The 11,316-nt window shown below is 39.3% G+C and overlaps 2 protein-coding genes across 2 annotated transcripts; one reads left to right on the forward strand and one right to left on the reverse strand.

Moving 5' to 3' along the window:
* The first annotated feature begins 217 nt into the window (after positions 1–217).
* On the forward strand, positions 218–4,755 carry cdc20 (cell division cycle 20 homolog). The gene is made up of 11 exons (XM_014031265.1): positions 218–324; positions 509–722; positions 1,887–2,011; positions 2,086–2,182; positions 2,634–2,759; positions 2,903–3,099; positions 3,174–3,268; positions 3,374–3,602; positions 3,685–3,810; positions 3,904–4,021; positions 4,361–4,755. Exons 2-11 carry the CDS (start codon positions 524–526, stop codon positions 4,537–4,539), a joined length of 1,491 nt encoding a protein of 496 aa, XP_013886719.1. The 5' UTR covers positions 218–324; positions 509–523; the 3' UTR covers positions 4,540–4,755.
* A 1,146-nt stretch (positions 4,756–5,901) lies between these two features.
* On the reverse strand, positions 5,902–10,336 carry elovl1a (ELOVL fatty acid elongase 1a). Its single transcript, XM_014031275.1, has 8 exons — positions 9,991–10,336; positions 9,411–9,503; positions 9,058–9,248; positions 8,861–8,941; positions 8,450–8,506; positions 8,243–8,348; positions 7,299–7,438; positions 5,902–7,197 (listed from the first exon to the last, which is right to left on the reverse strand). Exons 2-8 carry the CDS (start codon positions 9,469–9,471, stop codon positions 6,889–6,891), a joined length of 945 nt encoding a protein of 314 aa, XP_013886729.1. The 5' UTR covers positions 9,472–9,503; positions 9,991–10,336; the 3' UTR covers positions 5,902–6,888.
* Positions 10,337–11,316: the final 980 nt, after the last annotated feature.

The following is an 11,316-nucleotide window of genomic DNA, read 5'->3' on the forward strand; positions in this document are numbered from 1 at the left end:
AGTTTGTTTGTTTGTTTGAAATACGCCTTATTGTTTGTACATTGTATTATTTTGTGTGTTCTTTGTTGTTCAATAAAAAAAAATACTCATCACAGCTGAAGTATAATTTATGTACTGTAGGGGGCGATGTAGGAAATCTCATCTTCATCACCTCTGTGTTTACGGAAATGACGTAATGGCGTTACCGTGGTAGTTAACGGCTGCGTCTTGAACGGACCAATCACAGATGCGCTTAGTGGGATTTAAGCGTGCGTGCTGAGCTGTACGAATTTTAAACTTCCCCAGTGTCAAACAACGCGTTGGRGCTCATACTTTCTACAAGAGGTGAGTTCTGTTTACACGGTTTTCGACTCCACATTGTTTTTTGTTTTTAATTTACCTGCTCTAGGGGTTTAATGCAAACACCGAAGATGTTTGCAACGATTAGTTATTTCGTCTATCTTATCATCTCAGAAAAGCTAGTCACTAAATCGGTTAAAAACAACAACAACCTTGTCTTGACGTCCAGGTTTGGGAGAGCAAAATGGCGCAGTTTGGGTTTGAGAATGACATCCAAAGCATATTAAAGCTCGACATGCCGATTACAAACGCTCCCATGATGGCGAGGTGGCAAAGGAAGGGCAGCTCGTCAAACGCAGCCGCCAACATGAGCAGCCTGTCTCCGGGTGGAAAGTCTGCCAACACGTCGCAGAGTTTGTCCAAAACGCCGAGCAAAACCCCAGGTAGGTGTGCCTTCAGAGATTTGTCTTGTTAGGCTAAAAATTTGACTCAAATTAAGTCAAAACTTTCTGCCAGTGGAGTAAGAAATTTTTACTTGGTAAGATACTTGAAATAAGAAAAAACTGAGTCAAATCAAGTATTTTAAGAATCTTACCAAGTAAAATTTTCTTACTACATTGGCAGAAAGTTTTGACTTAATTTGAGTCAAGTTTTCAGACTAACAAGACAAATAATCTTACACATTCTGAAAACAAGATTATTATTCTTACAGTCAGTTCTTGTTTAGTAAATCAGTCTGGAAACAAGATCAAAAATACTTTTTGGCTGATATAAGATTTTAAAACTTGGTTAGATGGACAGTTTTTGCAGTGTATAATGTTAGGACAAGAGATGTCCCCAAACAGTTTTACACTTGTGTTAAATTTTTGAAAATGGTGCCAAGAAATTAAAATATTATTCATGTTTGGCCCTTTAAGAGGTTAGCTATACAGTATTTTTTTAACTGAAGTTCATGACAAACTAAAGTTAAAATGTCAGCATAAAGGATCAGTGCACTCTTTTTTTTAAAAAGTATATTTAATGCCGCCTTTCTCAGGCAGACATATTTTATTTGAATGCATTTAACTCAGTTAAATGACACATTGACACTGGTTTTGATTTGTTTAAATAAAAAAGCTTTCAAAGGTATAATCTGCCCTTTTTTATTTTGCTTAATGGCATTTACTTCTGCAGATCATGCATGMCTGTAATTGTGATTCACAGAATCACAAGTGCAAGTGTGAACCGTGTCACAAGAGAGTAAACACAACCATGCTTTACACCATTGTTTACTAAAATGGCACATTATAGATGTATTAAAACATATTCAGACAGTAGGGACACTTATTGATATTGTAGTCCATTAGGGAATACATTTAGCAAGTACTTTTACTTTTAAAATTAAGTATTTTTAAAAGAAAGTACTTTCTTTAAGTAAAAATGTTAATGTGGTACTTTTACTAGAGTGCATTTTTGACTGTTTATCTATACTTTTACTTAAGTACGGTATTTGAGTACTTTCTCCACCACTGGTGCCTTTTTTTCCCCCTTTTTTGTCTTTAAGTCTTATGATGCTCTATGATCACTTTTACAAACTGAAGTGAATTCTTACTTTTCCATTTTTCTAGGAAAAAGTAAAACGCCCTCAAAAATGGGAGGTGATCGTTACATTCCCATTAGAAACMACAAACAGATGGATGTGGCGAACTTCCTGCTCACAAAGGAAAATGAGCCAGTTGATCCAAACACAGCTGTAAGTAAACCAGCACATTTTCCTTGCACAAACTGGACCTTTTATTTATTCAGCGTGGTTGTTTGTRTTTGAAGGAAACCCAGAAGTTTTGGTCTGTATCACTGAATGGCTACAACATTAATGATGCAAAGATCCTACACCTTGGAGGCCAACCACTAAATGCACCTGAAGGTAACAATTTACMGGGTTTTATATGAAAAACAATTTAGGTTAAAACTTTCAACAGTGTTTAGGGATGTATATGAAATTTCACACTAGAATCCTATCAGGATTGTGATTATCTCAAATGAAGGAAGTTATGATTTTTGCTGCAATTCATAGCTGAACCAATAGTCTTCTGTAATCAAGATATTTCACTTAATTCAAGATTCCAATTTTGTTTTTGTATGAAACTTCTTGTATCCTAAACTATTAAAACTTTTACCAAATCCAATGTGACAGTAACTCAAACGAGTCTGCAGCTAAYTACCTGACATCAGCACGRTTTGTTGAAATGATGAAATGGGAGCAAATAAGTGAAYGCTCAGTGTTTCAGCCGTTTAGGAAGAAAATGGCTGCAGCTGCTGGCGATATGTCAGCGTCCCTACAATGTTTACCTTCTAATCTCTGCTCTTAATTCTAGGTTATCAAAACAACTTGAAAGTTGTCTACAGTCAGGTTACGACCCCCGCTTCTCTGAAAAAGACCAGATACATAAGTTTAACGCCAGACAGAATCCTGGATGCTCCTGATATCCGAAATGACTTTTGTAAGTAAATTTTTCTGACATGAGGCCACACGGCATCGCCTGAGCACATTWAAAAAAAATGTTTTTATAAGACATCTGTAGAGAACTGCTGCCATTTCAGATCTGACAAATTTTATTTTATCCCCCCCCCCCCCCCCGCATAGACTTAAATCTGCTTGACTGGAGCAGTCGGAATCTCCTTGCTGTGGCTCTGCAGGACAGGGTGTACCTGTGGGATGCCACACAGGGAGATGTTTATCTTCTAATGAAGATGGAGCAGGAGGATGACTACATCTGCTCACTGTCCTGGACAAAAGAAGGCCACTACTTGGCTGTTGGAACCAGTGACTGCAAAGTTCAGGTAAGTGGGGGTGATTTAATGAGTCAGAAGGGAATTAAATATTGTGTATAACTTTTTTTCTCTCTCTCCTCTAGTTGTGGGATGTTGAGAGTCAGAAGCGGCTGCGCAGTATGTCCAGTCACACGGCTAAAGTTGGCAGTCTGAGCTGGAATGATCACATCCTTTCCAGGTACTCTTAATTTGTGATAAATGTGGGAGAAAACGCAAATGTTAGCTGATCTTTTATCAACTTTTTTTAAAATGCATTTGCATGCTTCTCACCTCCATTATGTAGCGGCTCCAGATCAGGACACATCCACCACCATGACGTGAGGGTGGCAGAGCACCACATCTGCACACTTCACGGACACGCACAGGAAGTGTGTGGCCTGAAGTGGTCCCCTGACGGGCGCTACCTGGCCAGTGGCGGTAATGACAACTTGGTGAACTTGTGGCCTCGCGTGCAGGAGGGAAACTCCAGGGGGCCGTTGCACTGCTGGACCGAACACCAGGGCGCTGTCAAGGTGAGCTGATTCAGGTGGTTTGCGAAAGCCGTGGTATTTCCTCTTTAATGCACTCAGGAAGTGTGGTTTTTTTTTTTTTTAGGCTTTGGCCTGGTGTCCATGGCAGTCGAATATTCTTGCTTCAGGAGGGGGCACGAGCGACCGCCACATCCGCATGTGGAACGTAAGCAGTGGCTCCTGCATCAGCTCACTCGACACTCAGTCCCAGGTAGTTTTTTTTATTTTTTTTTTCTCCAGCACACTTCTCAACTTTAGAGTCTTGAATTGTTACGGTGTTGACAAAACTGTCTTCCATTGGCAGATCTCATCACTTGTATTTGCACCCAACTACAAGGAGCTGGTCTCTGCACATGGATATTCCCACAATAATGTTGTCATCTGGAAGTACCCTTCTCTTGCCAAAGTTGCAGAGCTCAATGGTAAGTGGTAGCCATTTTGACTGCAATTTTCCATTCCCCATCTGCCAATAATGCAACTGGGTCTGGTCACAAGTTGAAAGCTTCAGATTTCAGAGTGAATTCACTTGACTTCTTTTAAAATTTGGTTCATATCAAATACTAAATTATTTTTTGTGGTTGGGGGGTGGGTAGGTTCATTTTTTGCAGTTCAAAGCTGACTCGTCTGATTTTTGCCCACAGTTTGGGAATGTAATTGAGTCTCAAATACTTGATGTGAAACTTTTTAGACCCAATGTGCACGTTTACTTGGCTACTGATCTAAATGTTCCTGTCCTTACCTCCCCTTTTTATTTTAATTAGGCCATGAGAACMGGGTTCTCAGCATGGTTCTGAGCCCGGACTGCTCCACGGTGGCCACTGTTGCCGGAGATGAAACGATTCGTCTGTGGAAGAGCTTCGAGTTGGATCCTGCTAAAAAGAAGAGCAGCGAGAGGATGACGAAAACGACCAGCAGCGTTATTCATCAGTCCATCAGATAGATCACTTCCCCAGATTTGTTCAAGTGTTTAGGTTTATTTTAAACGATGTGCAAATGTTTAATCCACAATAAAGGATATGCTGCAGTTGTGAAATTCTCTGCAAATGTATTGAGAGCTGCTCTTAAGGGTTTGTTTTTAATCAAGATGTGGTTTTAACACTTTTATTTGATGTATGCAATTTACCTGATTTTAATAAATGGTTTATTAACCAACCAACTAATTGCAAACTCTTTTTAATGCAAACCTAAAATTTATAAAATGTTGAAAATTTGTGTTCTGGCTTAACAAGGTAGATTTAAGAATTTTAAACTGTCAGAAGAACTATTTGCGCTTTAGTGAGTTTTTTTTTTTTTTTAATTGCCATTTGTCAGGTCCTGAGACAAAACACTGATTTTTCTCCACCCTTAACCTTCAACTTCACACAAGGTGGAGCGAACATGGGGGGGAAAACTAACATTCACCTCTGCATTTTCAAATTTGTTCACACTGCCACTAGATGTCACTGACAAACCTTTGCAGCATGGATCTCAAAATGGAGTTCCAGGACCCACGAGATCTTCAAGCTGTATGTATCTTGGTCATCAAATTTAATTTTGTTTTTAGAAGCATATGGGAACAATACCCTAGAAAAACTTACTAAACCAGATACCTATGGAGTTTAGTCCTCAGACCCAAAAGGTTTGAGAGCCCCTGTAGACAAGTGAATACAAATAAATGAATGGGAATGTCAAGATGAAAAACTGAGGTGGCTCACTGATTATGAAAATTAAATAGTTTGAACTGAAGCTGTGCATGGGACTTCATTTTTAAGGGCTAAACAGAATGTCACAATGCCAAATATGAAATATACAAATTTATATTTTACAACCAGCGGTTCTCAACTGAAAATCATGAAGTATCAAGTGAAGGTCTGCAGATAATCCCCAGAAATAAAAAAAATCCTTAAAATACATTATAAAATAAATATTGCCATAAAAGCTGTTTGGATTGTGAGTTCATCCATGTTTAATAGGGTTATTAAAGTTTGTAATTGGACCAGTAATATTTGGGGTCACGAGCCATTTTGTGCATCAGAAGATGAAAAGTTTGGGAACCACTGTTTTAGCCATAAAACTACAAACTTATCTGCCCATTTCAATGTTCTGTAGTTTTGCACAGAAATAGCGCTTGTTTATAGATTAACAATACTCCAGGCAAATGTTGGATTTTAAACATGTAGCTTTTAGTAATCGGTTCATTTTTACATGCATGTCTCAGCTGTCCCCAAGCATTCATCAGAGGGTTCTGCAGCACCCTCAATACCCCCTACTTCTCACAGCCTTAGAATGTAACTTTGAAGTATAGACATGAAATAAAACCAAATAGTTTGGGATACAAGTTTAATAATGAGACATCAGGACTTTGTCTGTTTTTCAGTGAACAAAAATGGAAATGTGCATTTTTTTATTTGAGTCTTTGAAACTGGACCAACAATCCAGAGATAGTAACTTGTTTCACCTTTCGGGAAGCTATTTTATTTTCTTTGAAGTCAAAGATTAATACATAATCTAAACATCAACAAACATTGATAAGTTTATATCAAGTTCAGACCCTTCCTCAATGTCAGTGACACTATGCTCATTGTACCAATAGACAAAGCCATACAGGGTCTCAAAATTATCTGAATTTGTTTAAATACAAAAAACAAACAAAAAAAAGCATTAATACTGTAATATACAGTGAAACATTTTCTTAGTCTATATTTCAAAAGAACAGAAAAACAGAAATAGCATGTTGCTCAAACAGTGCACACCATATCTGCTTTCTAAATGACACAGACCTTCATCTAATTTTGGTTTCATTTCAAATCGATAAATAAAAAGAAACTAAATATTTGACATTTACAATGACATTTCTTTTCCTTCCACCTTGTTCCACACGTTTCATGGTAAATTGACTATTTACACATACTTGTATCCAGTGGAAATATTGCCACACTCCCAAACAACAAAGGCCACGTTAGCCGAACCGTGCTGCAGGTCAAGCCTGAGTTAATGAATACTATCAGTGACAAAATGAGCACCAATTATCGTTCCCTGTTCATCACAGTTAAATAGTTTTTGCAACAACTTGCAGAGCGTTTCAAGCGGGGAGATCAGTGGCAAAACTTGGATGCCAATCATATCTCGGTAGTGTGACTATGTCATAAAAGAGGAGATGTATTTACAAACTCAAATCAGAGGTAGCACAYTGAACCTTTTTACTCAAATATGCTACTAGTTACAAATAAGTGGCATATTTAAGATGACTTAAAAAAAGGCAAAACAAAAAACACTAATTGTCTGTGTCTCCTTGTTTCCTGAGTCACGTTTAGATTTCCTTCACTTTGCCCATGACGATTTTACCATTGGTGTAGTGGTGAGCATTCCCGTTTTCATGGTGTTTACCATTGGCCATGACAGTGATGTGTTCACTGGTCGACCCGTTCTGTTTGGGACTGTGGTCTACGGTAGGGAGCCGGTTGCCCTTTATGTAGGCCTGCACCCAAAAGTTGGAGAAGAGGAGGAAGAAGAAGAAGCCGTACATCCAGATCAAATGAATCCACATGGGCATCTGATAGCTACAGTGCTCCATGAAGTAGTACTGGCTGATGTGGATGGAGATCAGAACAAACTGCGTCTGTAAAGCAGGACAGAAAGCAACCGGTGGTGTTAAAAGCTAACCCAGAGATGGTTTGAATCAGATGGGCCAAGTTGTACATTTGTTGGAAAATAACATACCAGCTGGATTGCGGTCATGTGCTTCTTCCACCACAGATACTTCTGAAAACGAGGCCCTGCAGCCGAGAGGCCGTAGTAGGTGTACATGATCACATGGACTGATGCGTTCACCAAAGCATGGAATGATCCCATTCCTCCAGCTGGACAAAGAGAAAGAAAAAATAAAATAAATATCCACAAGCAGTAATGAATTTATGTTTAAAGTTAAGCAGTGTTGTATACAGTACCTGAAAGTGATAAGTAAAAGTACAAGTATCTTATCATAAAATGACTTTGGTCAAAGTTAAAGTCACCTCTAAGAATATTGAGTCAAAGAAAGTATCTGATTTATTTTGTACTTTTAATATCAAAAGTAAATTTCTGACATAAAACGTGCTTAAGTAACAAAAATAAAAGTACTGAGTAAGAATATACAGTTAGATTTTATGGGGAGGTGACCTCCCAATAAATGTATTTTGGAAATTCTTCAAAAAAAAAAAATCTTCAAAAAGTATTTTTTCTAAAGGCGTGCAACTTTGATGGATTGTGTACAAACAAAAAATACAGTATCAGAATGGTATATATTTATATTTCTCATCCAAACACAATTAAATCCACTCTATCCAGGAGCCACAATTATTCAGGATAGTATTTTTTTACAATAACAAGCCGAAATGAAATAGGAGAAACAACTTTCTACTTCTTATCCTTTTAAACAATGTAAGGAGTAGAAAGTACAGATAATTGTGTAAAAATATAAAAGGAGTAGAGGTAAAACGTAGGCTGAAAAATAATTACTCAAAGTATAGATACCTAACAATTCTATGTAAGTACAGTAACAAAGTATTTGTACTTAGTTACATTGCAACTCTGAAGTTAAGCGATGCGGCAACTTGGCAATAAAACACACCAGATTTAATAGAAATTCCATCAATGGGGCATGTGTGTTTGTTGAGAAATCTCACCAGGCGTGAGGGTGATGCCCCACCACCATGACCAGGGCATGAAGGAGTGATGGAAGACGTGGAGAAATGTGATCTGACTTTGCTTCTTCCTCAACACAAAGAATACCTGAAAGAAAAAAAAGAATATTATATGGTTAACAATTTGTAGTTAGGAATATCAATTATTTGGCCAAAAATGTAGGGGTAAAAGAAGTTAAATGTTCTTACTGTGTCGAGAAGTTCAATAAACTTTGAAAAATAGAACAACCAGGCCACTCGTACCATCTGCAGAAAACAAGATATAAAAGTCTACATCAATTTTTGTGGAAAAAACATTATAAGATGACATTTGTTGGCAAAAATAGTGAGACTGGATGACACAGATTGTGTATTTTTGTGTGTTTACGATTGAGCAAATCCCAATAGGCGTGGCATTTTTAGCCCCCAGTGTTGAATGGATAAGAGGACAATTACACACTTTGTGAAAACCAAGTGTTTTGTCTGTAAAATAGTGAAAAACAACRGCTGCAGCCACGGTCAGGGTCTCTGGTTTCAGCCCAAACACGTGCCGAGGGTAAAAACATAACCTCGACTTTAGCGGCGCTCAAAGCAAGACGGGGCACCGTGAGGCCGACTTACCCTCAGAGCCTCTGGGCTGGTGCTCGGGTCGATCAGGTCACACCTCCAAGTGAAGGTGGTGGCCCAGCCAGACATCAAGAACTGAGGAGTCAAAAGAACACACATCATCGGTTGTCATCATTAAAAAAAAAAAAAAAAAAAAAAAAAACGGCTCGAGCACTTTCAAGTGTGAGTCAGCACATCAGCATTCCTCTTACCTCATACACGATGAAGGCGTTCAATAAAACCATGCAGAGGTTGTAGACGATCATGGCTCGGTTCAGGGCGAAAGGTTTGCGGTTTGCCATCATGCGGGGTCCGGCGTACACAGAGAAGAGGACGTAGGCCGCCAGGATGCTGGTCATTTGCACGGGACTTTGCATCAGAGGGTAATCTTTGACCCTGGCATCTGGGAAATGTACACACACACACCCTTGTAAGACTTCCTCAGTGGCACAATAAAAAAAAGGTTACACAATGCTTTTAACCAGAACATGAAGAAACATAATTATCTATTTTTTTTCTACACAACTTGTTTTCTTTACTATAAATGACGAAAACAAATACTCACCTGTTCTGCTTATCAGATAACCGTGGAGCTTTGAAACACTTGTTATGGCGTCTCGCAGCATGGTGACGTCTTGCCTTCTGTTCAGCTAAAACCCTAAAAAAAACATATAAAATTGTACATTTTTAAACTTTAGAGCAAAACAGGGTGGAGTTGACAGGCATCAAAGTGACATTTTGCTTTCCTGTTGACTGAACAAACAGAAGACAGCTGTACAAGGCTCATCAAACACCCCCAGCTGATGCCTTTTAAACAAATACAGGTGGGAAATGGTGGACTGAGAGCTGCTTTACAGYCCAAGTTCAGCGTAAAGGCCTTTTAAAAAGATCAAGAAGTCTGATGAGCGACTGTGAAGCACGTGAACCAACTTTAAAAAACAAAAGTACCCAATCTGACTGAGCAAGTCAAACAGGTGAGGCGAAAGGCTTGCCCCATGTGGCCGGCACAGCCAACGAACTGAGGCATGAGCAGTTTCCTGATCTAAAAACCCTGTTCAGTCTAAAACTAACCAAGTTATGTGACAGTAAAAAAAGCAGAGATTAACAATGATTTACCAGTTTGYTTGTTTGTTTTGGCTTCTCACCCTTTAAAGTCTTCAGCTCTCCAGTTGAAAAGCAGCTGTGCAGCCAGAGCAGCCAGGACTCAGTCCAGAAAATCCAACAGATCACGAGTGAGATCAGGTGAAACTTAAAACACCCCCCCAAAAAAACAGACACGTTAATCTGTGTGGTAGCCTCCAGCCTCCCTCAACAGTGAAGTATCTTCTTTAAAGCGTCAAACAGGTTGAGTGTGTACAAAAAATAAATAAATTAAATAAAAAAGGAACGTCTGAGAGAGGAGGCAACAGAAAGAAGTGAGAGAAAGTAAGTGACAAATCCGCTGTGATAACTAGAAGGCCGGGCTCATTCATCTCAATTTAAAGCCCATGGCTCTACTACAGACCTTGCAGGTTTCAGGACCACACCCTGTTTCAGTGGCACGCTCCACCCTCATGTCTTGACAGAGCCTGTCTGTGATTGGGTTGGCTTGCGAATGGTGATGAAGGGGACGGGGTCAGGGAGTTGGAATCTTTTGGCTCCAGAGCCAAACAGTGAATATTCCCATCATCAGCAAATGAAAATGACAGGATTGGAATATTTATTTTATTTTTTACATTTTAAAGGCTGACGCTAACAGCGTTGGCTTTAATTAAATCAAAGCTGTTCCTCCAAACGTGTCCCCACCAGATGATTTAGGTTAAAGGTCAGRTCGGCTGTGAAGGATTTAACAAACCGAAGCATTGCCCATCCCCTTATGGGTTGTCACGTAGAGGTGGGGTTGCCATCAGACTGGCTCATTCTGGTTTTACCTGTTTCCCCGAGCGAGCGAGATGGGTGTGAGGTTTGGATGTGGCTTGAAGTTGCCTGTGCTGGACTGAGAGGTGGAGTGGAATGACCGGCATCCGTGCACCAGAGAGAGAAGCTGGGTGGGAGGGAGGGATGAAAGAATGGAAGCATGGAGATTAGAGGAACGCTGGCTGTCTGTTTACATATTGTTCAGCACGTGAAGCCTGGACCTTCACGTGCTGACAAAAAGACATTGTTTGAGTTCATTTAATGTTCTGTTGAAAACATTATTGACTCATTTGAAACTGTTTTATAGAGACTCAAATTGGGCCTTAGTGTTTTCCATCTGATTAAAAAGCCCTTTTCAGATGAGCTCTTAAAACCAGACCAGTGACTTCTTGATGACCACCTACGTCAGATTTCAGTTTCACTCACTGGAATGTAATTGTGCAAAAATAAAGCTTCATTTTAGTGTTGCTCTTTGTAATTTGGTAAGACTGAAAAAAAAAAGGCACACGTGCTCATGCCTGTCTATTCTGACATGCTTGTTCAACAACCAGTTGGACAAAAAGATGGCACTCGTG

The sequence above is a fragment of the Austrofundulus limnaeus genome, unplaced genomic scaffold (assembly GCF_001266775.1).
Source record: "Austrofundulus limnaeus strain Quisiro unplaced genomic scaffold, Austrofundulus_limnaeus-1.0 Scaffold6, whole genome shotgun sequence".
NCBI classification, from domain to species: domain Eukaryota; kingdom Metazoa; phylum Chordata; class Actinopteri; order Cyprinodontiformes; family Rivulidae; genus Austrofundulus; species Austrofundulus limnaeus.